Below are 8002 nucleotides of genomic sequence, written 5' to 3' on the forward strand. Positions count from 1 at the left end.
TAGTATATTTCATCATATGAATCCAGGCTTTAACTCTGCAGAGAAGTATTCAAACTGTGAATTTATAATTTAAGAAGATATAATTAAGTATTGATCCTCAAGTTAGAGGACAGCCTAAGTAAATGAAACATTGTATTCATTCATTCATTCCTTATTCATTCCAACAATCTTTCTTGAGCAGACAACTACTGGCGTGCTCTGCGTCAGGCTCTCTTCTGGGCACTGGGAATCTAATGGTAAGCAAATTTGACACCGTCTCTGTTCGAATAGAATCTACGCTCTAGAAGGGAACAGACTTAAATGGAAATGCATATTTGTTGAGAATCGGTGGAAAATGCTCTGGAGAAAAATGCAGTTCTATGAAAGACTAAAACAATGGCAGGGGTGGGGAATGATATGATCCAACTCAACACAGGTTTCTCTTGTGACTACATTTGGATCCAAATCTGAAGGAGAATGAACGATTATTAGATGGGCAGGGTTACACAGGTCAGGGGAAGGTGGAAGGTGCTTTGGGTAGAGAGAACAGCATTATTCCTGAGTCAGTAATAGGGTAGGAGCCCGTCTCTGTATGTGTGTATTCATGCATTTACCTCCATATAGTTTCAAATCAATCTCATAGACATCCAGTTAAAACTTTTCCAACTCATTTGTACTTGTTAGAACTTGCCCTGAGCACTGAGGGGGACAAGACATCATCTTTCAAAACAGACACACAGTAAGTTAGGAGAATGCCTGAACATTTTCAGGTGTGTAACTCCTGAAAAGAGAGAAAAGTAAGTCCAGACGACGACGCTTTGAGTGTCCTAAGTTTTTCATTCTGATGTTACACGTCCACCCCTGTTCACTTCAAGCGGAGGCGGCAGGTGAAGCTCTGGCATATTTTTACAAGAAGTCAAAAGTCCCTCAACCTAACTTCGATTCTCTAAGACCCCAGAACAAGTCCCAGGACGACAAGACGATAGAGTGAGTCAGCAGTCTGTGTGGCCAGATTGCTCTCCCTGATCGCGATCTGATCATAATTTGTCGACAGGATGGAGGTTGTAGATTCTTACATACGTGTACAGCCCAGACTGTCCCTGTGAGCTGCAAAATATCTAATTCTTTACATCCTCTACCGGGATGGTTCACAGCCGACTCGGGCTCTACATCTGAAATGTAATTCTTGATCTATTTCTAAGAGGTCACTCATCCTTCAAGGGTCTGTCACCTCAATACACGCACCCCTGGTACAATGACGCTCCTGTCAGCGGAGACAGTCACCCGTGACTCGTTTCCCACCTCCAGGCCGTCGGCCACCCTCACCAGCTACAACTCCGGTGCACGGTGCAAATCCAGCCACTCTCCTGCATCTTCTGTACGCTGACCGCCTCCCTCCTCTTCCAGTTGGATGATCGCAATAAACTTCTAACTGGTTTCTTCCTATTCTATTTTGCACCTTTCCAGTCCTTTCCTTCAGAGTATCGATCTGTTGTGGTTTGGGGGTTTGCTTTTGCTTGTAGCACAAACTCGATCGTGTCAGTTCCACGCTTGAAATCTTTCACTGGCTTTGCATTGATCTCAAGAGAACATTGTTCACAAGAGTCCACACATCTGAACTTTGCACTAGTAGCTTCATCTGCCCCTTACTGCAGGCCCCATGTCCCTTGTGTTTGAAGGCTTCCATCCGCATTAGCCCCAAGTTGTCTTCACCCACAGCGCTTTCACTCACTGTCTCCCATGCCCGGGATGCTCGTTACCTGATGATCTAATTCCTACTCAAGCCTCAGGTTATAGCTTAAATATTGTTTTGTTAGCGAGCCTTTTCTTTACCTCGTAATTAAAATTACGGTCTCATCTGTTTATAGTCTCATTGTACCTTATTTTTTCTATACTCTGATTTTACCCACAGCTGTGTCTCATTTTGTACTTAGGTATTTTTTTTGCAATTGCTTGTTTATTATTTACTACTCTCACTCAAACAAGGTCTGTGAGGGCATGGAATGGAGTCAGGGTCAGAAGAGAAGTTTTATTTATTTATTTTTATTTATTCATTTTTTAAAAGGCAGCCTTTTTATTTTTAATGTTTTATTTATTTCTGAGAGAGAGAGAGAGAGAGAGACGGAGTGCAAGTGGGGGAAGGGCAGAGAGAGAGGGAGACACAGAATCGGAAGTAGGCTCCAGGCTCTGAGCTGTCAGCACAGAGCCCGACGCGGGGCTCGAACCCATGAACCGGGGCTCGAACCCACGAACCGGGGCTCGAACCCACGAACCATGAAGTCATGACCTGAGCCGAAGTCGGACGCTTAACCAACTGAGCTTAACCAACTGAGCTACCCAGGCGCCCCAGAAGATAAGTTTTAAAGCTGAGCACGGGCCAGTCCAAGGATGGGTCTTTTGCATCATGCTAAGGTGTTTGGATTTTGTATTGGAAGAAGAGGAGAACTTTTGAAAGAATTTAAGTAAGGTGGTGGCTTGCTCAGAATTTGATTCAGGAACCTCTGTGTGGTCCCCAGTGGAGTATGGATGAGAAAAGAGTTAAGACCAGAGGCAAGGAGACTGGAAAAGACATCACTGGATTGATTCGGGTGAGAGAGCTTGAGGTGAAACTAAGCACAACAATGTTACCACAAAACTATTTTCTGATGTTAAAGATTTTATTTTTAAGTAATCTCTGCACCCAACATGGGGCTCAAACTCACAACCCCAAGAGCGAGAGTCATCTGCTGTACGTATTGAGTCAGCTAGGTGCCCCATAAAACAAGAAATATTTTCAATAAGTTAGAATATGGTGTTAATCAATAGTTGGGTTTTCTTCAAAGCAATCTCTGAGGCGGAGGTTAGGGTACATTGTTTTTTACTACGAAGTAGTTTTGGGATCAACACCTGAGGAAAAGAAGGGAAGGAAGAGGAGTGGGGGAAAGGAGGGAAGCTTAAGGGGAGGTGCAGAACCAGGTGATGGCTAAGGCATCAAGCCAAGACTGAAACAAGTCCCTCTTCAAAATATAAACACTTTACCGCCTCAATTAGAAGACGATGGCTTCTTTGGGCCTCTACAGAAAAGCCAGTGAGGCAGGGTATGAAAGTGTTATTTGAAGACAGGAGTAAGAATGCCCAGGAAGGGGGTGCCTGGGTGGCTCTGTTGGCTGAGCATCTGACTTCAGCTCAGGCCGCCATGATCTCACAGTTTGTGAGTTTGAGCCCCACATCTGGCTCACTGTTTCAGCATGGAGCTCACCTCAGATCCTCTATCCCCCCCGTCTCTCTGTTCCTCCGATTCATGCTCTCTCCCTCTTTCTCTGTCAAAAATGAATTACAAAAAAAAAAAAATAAAAAGAAAAAAAAAAAGAAAAAAAGAAAAAAAAAAGAATGCCCAGGAAGTCTGTCACATTTCTAGCAAACTTCCATGTTGTAGCAGTAGAAAATATAAGTGGATTACAAGGGTCATGTGAATAAATTGCAGGGAACACATTTCTGGCAAAATGAAGTTTTAATATGGAAGAGAATCGAGTATATTTATATTCTAAAGGACAACGCAGAGAGAGGAAGAGGATGTAGATACAATGAAGGGAGGGAATTATCAATGGAACAGGAGCCCCCAAGGAGGAAGATGGGGTTAAGATTCCCAGAAAGTTGGAGAGGAAAACAATATCTCCCTTTCGACGTAAAGGAAGAAAGTAAAGCTGATGTTGAGAATCGGCTTTGCCTGTGAGGAGCCAAAAACAAAAGCTCCTACATTATTTATGTTTCTTAGATTATACCTATAATCAGGAGGTACCTCCACATTCTAAGTAAACATATGCTCTCACTTGCATTTATTTGTAATACAGACCAGATGTTTTACCTGAAGAAAAAAAAAAAAAATCAAGCAATTAGAAAAGAACAGTAAGTTGGAAACTTCTAGGACAAAATGCAGATAGGGTTTAAAGTGAGATAGAATGAGGAAGAGGAAATAGAACACAGAAGACAAGGTGGAAGCGACAAGTTAGAATAATGCTGGCAAATCCCTTCAGGGTGGGAAGAAACGTGTGTCTCAGTAACCTTGAGCAAAGGCAGAGAAAACCCTGCCTTCTGAGCTGGTGTTAGGAAACTCTGAACTACACAGAAGTTATCTGTTTCCTCAATGATTCACATTCCTTAAAGAGGGAGTTCTCACTTGATCCAGAATGGTACTAATACAGCAACAGCAACAAAACAGAGATATGATTGATACATAATAGCTAGAGAGACCACCCATCTTAAAAACTCAAGTTTCCATAGTTCCTAATTCAATTAATGGGCTCTTTAAATTTGGATGGTATTGGACCTGCCATTGGGTCTTGGGTTGTGGTTGACTGAGAGGGAGGACCTGTTGCAAATTGCAACGTCTCCCAGTTGGAATATGTGTGGTGTGCTCATTTTCAAGCAGGTTTCATCCTTGAAATGGAATCGTTGCAGTAGGATGTGACCGAAAAGGGGAAAGGTCCAGGCTTCCCACATTAAGCATCATGGTCCTTGGACAGTGGCCGGGAAGTGATACTCAAGGATGAAATATTGATTCTTGAACTTTGAAACAGTCTCAATGGAATTCTGCTTGCTTTGAAAACAATTTGTGAAACTACTGACAGGTAGTATTAAATTTCAGGTTCAGTCCCATTCATCTGGAAAAACTTGAAAACATCTCTCCCCTCCCCCTTTTGACTCAGTCCAAGAGGTAAGTATAGCAAGATAGAGATTGGATGAATTTCTAGATCATTACCACATAGCTAGCCTAGCCACACACTCTGAAGACCTCACATTCTGCATCTTGCAAACAAGGGACTTAAACCTGTTATAACTTGGAAGACACCTTCCGTCTCTAAGAACTTTTCCATTACCTGAATTTCAGTAATTGCATAGATAATCCAAAGGGCCACTTTTATATTGTTCCATAAAAATGGAGTATACATTTTTGGCTTTGATAAATGTGATATATTTCAAGCTTCCATTGAAAGAAAAAAAAAAAAAAAGATAATCGGGGCACCTGGGTGGTTCAGTAGGTTAAGCGTCCAATTTGGCTTAGATCGTGATCTCATAGTTCATGGGTTCGAGCCCCGCACTGGGCTCCGTGCATTGGGTTCTGGAGCCTGTTTTGGATTCTGTGTCTCCCTCTCTCTCTGCCTTTTCCTGGATCTCACTCTGTCTCTCTCTCTCTCTCTCTCTCTCTCTCTCTCTCAAAATAAATAAACATTAAAAAAAATTAAAAAACAAAAAAAAACCAAAACCGCTAGGAATGCCTGGGTGGCTCAGTCGGTTAAACATCTGACTTCTGCTCAGGTTATGATCTCCTGGCTTGTGAGTTTGAGCCCTGATGTGGGCTCTGTGCTGACAGCTCAGAGCTCGGAGCCTGCTTCCAATTCTGCGTTTCCCTCTCTCTTTGCCCCTCTCTTACTCATTCTCTTTCTCTGTCTCAAAAATAAATAAACATAAAAAAATTTTTTTAATTTTTTTTTAATGTTTATTTATTTTTGAGACAGAGAGAGACAGAGCATGAATGGGGGAGGGGCAGAGAGAGGGAGACACAGAATTGGAAGCAGGCTCCAGGCTCTGGGCCATCAGCCCAGAGCCTGACGCGGAGCTCGAACCCACGGACCGTGAGATCGTGACCTGAGCCGAAGTCGGACACTTAACCGACTGAGCCACCCAGGCGCCCCAAACATAAAAATTTTTTTAAAAACCAGCTAATCAAAGTTTATATACGAAACATTCCACCAGAGAGGAAGTGTTACTTAACAGATATTATAACAAGTACCAGTAAATTCAATTATAAGGACTGCTTATCTCTGTTCTTCTTTCTGATCTTAAGAATAAACCAAATTCTGAATTTTTTTGCATAGGACTCCTCCTTTTTTATAAAGTATCAGAGGTTTTAGTAGAAGTCTTGAAACTAACTGGTACACATTTTCCCACATTCAGAGGTCTTGATTAAAACCAGAACTGACTAACGGTATTAAAGATGAGTGGCTTAGATTAGAAAAAAGTAATTGATCATCTACACCGCAAAGTGTTCTTGAATTGTTCCCCAAAGAACTGGTAAGATTTTCGCGTTGTCTCCAGTTGTGACTTAACTTAGATGCTTACGCTTTTTTCTCAGAGCGATTTTTTCCACCAGGAAGTCTTCAGCTCTATAATTAGCAATCCACAATGGAAGCTTTGACACTTAATTACAACATTGCTAAGACAATAATAATAAAAGGAAGACCGAAGTTGAATGCAGTATTTCTGGACACACCTCTGGCTACCTTCTTATTGGCTGGGAAACAATTATATATGACTAGTAAATAATCCATACTGAAATGAATGCCTGTGTACAAAGGCAGGTACTTCTAGTTAGGCCAAGTTCAGTCGCTGGTGCTGCTTTCAACTAAAACATTATGGGCAGGGACACTGGAGAACATCATCAGAGACTGCTGTAGACTCAAAGAGGCCTCCTCCACGTTCTGGATCTCCAGCAGCTTCTACCATTCCAGGCTGGATCGGTCTTCAAAGCAGAGGCGATGGCATTCTATCCCCTGCAGATTGCTGGTCTGGTTCTTGGCTTCCTTGGCATGGTCGGGACTCTTGCCACAACCCTCCTGCCCCAGTGGAGGGTATCGGCTTTCGTTGGCAGCAACATCATCGTTTTTGAAAGGCTCTGGGAAGGGCTCTGGATGAACTGCGTCCGACAAGCCAAGGTCCGGCTGCAGTGCAAGTTCTACAGTTCTTTGTTGGCTCTCCCACCTGTCCTAGAGGCAGCCAGGGCCCTCATGTGTGTCGCCGTCGCTCTCTCGCTCATCGCTCTGCTTCTTGGCATCTGCGGCATGAAGCACATCCGGTGCACGGGCTCCAACGAGAGGGCCAAAGCGTACCTTCTGGGGACCTCCGGGGCCCTCTTCATCCTGACCGGCATCTTCGTTCTGATTCCTGTGTGCTGGACGGCCAACATCATCATCAGGGATTTCTACGACCCAGCCATCCACGTGGGGCAGAAACGAGAACTGGGAGCAGCCCTCTTCCTCGGCTGGGCCAGCACCGCCATCGTCTTCATCGGAGGTGGTTTGCTCTGCGGATTCTGCTGTTGCAACAGAAAGAAGCCGAGACACCGATACCCAGCCCCGGGATACTGCGTGCCCCACGCGGAGAAGCGGAGGAACGTGACCTCCACCAGCTATGTCTAGCACCTGCTTTGGGCTCCAACTGTGGATTCCAGTCAGAGGTTTTTATAGAGCCCTGCCAGACGCTGTAAGTACGTCGGGCGCAAGAACTGGCCTTATGGCTTCATTTCAATGGAGAGGAAAGTATAAACGGTAGATAGATCGTACTTGGTCACCCGTGGTAGGAATAGAAATGGCTTTGGACATTCTAACTCCGTATGTATTAAATGCATTTACTATTATGAGACACAAATGATCCCCGTTCCAATTTGTGGAGTCGAAAATCGAGTATATCCACAACCTTAGTGTAATGATAACTACTGGTTTTTTTTTGTTGTTGTTGTTGTTTTGTTTTGTTTTTTTGACAATCACGGAGCATCTGCTAGGAAATGCAAATTTTATTGCAATTGATAATGCACACCAGTAAAAAATACTCTAAACCATAACCTAAGTTAATTTTCCTCCACATTATTTCTTAGACTAATACAGTAACAACTGAAATGTGGACTTTCCTTTTTTAAACAATTAATCTGAAAAATAGTAGATCTGAAATACGAATATTTTTAAATGTTTATTTATTTTTGAGAGAGAGAAAGAGCATGAGCAGAGGACAGGTGGAGAGAGAGGGAGACATAGAATCTGAAGGAGGCTCCAGGCTCTGAGCCTAATGCTCAAACCCATGAACCGTGGGATCATGACCTGAGCTGAAGCGGGATGCTTAACTGACTGAGCTACCCTGGCACCCCTCAAATAAAGATTTTTAATTGAATTTATCAAAATATGGAAATGCCCATCCAATGAAAAGATATGTTATTCCCTTAGGAAACTCAAATGCACTGGCAATTAGACACTTTCAGGGGAAAAAGAGGTGC

The 8002-nt window shown here is 43.3% G+C and overlaps 1 protein-coding gene across 1 annotated transcript; it reads left to right on the forward strand.

Annotated features, from left to right (window-relative positions):
* The first annotated feature begins 6272 nt into the window (after positions 1–6272).
* CLDN17 (claudin 17) lies at positions 6273–7774 on the forward strand. Its single transcript, XM_045501533.1, has one exon. It carries the CDS (start codon positions 6495–6497, stop codon positions 7152–7154), a length of 660 nt encoding a protein of 219 aa, XP_045357489.1. The 5' UTR covers positions 6273–6494; the 3' UTR covers positions 7155–7774.
* The last annotated feature ends 228 nt before the right edge of the window (positions 7775–8002 follow it).

Source organism: Leopardus geoffroyi, chromosome C2 (genome assembly GCF_018350155.1).
Source record: "Leopardus geoffroyi isolate Oge1 chromosome C2, O.geoffroyi_Oge1_pat1.0, whole genome shotgun sequence".
NCBI classification, from domain to species: Eukaryota; Metazoa; Chordata; class Mammalia; order Carnivora; family Felidae; genus Leopardus; species Leopardus geoffroyi.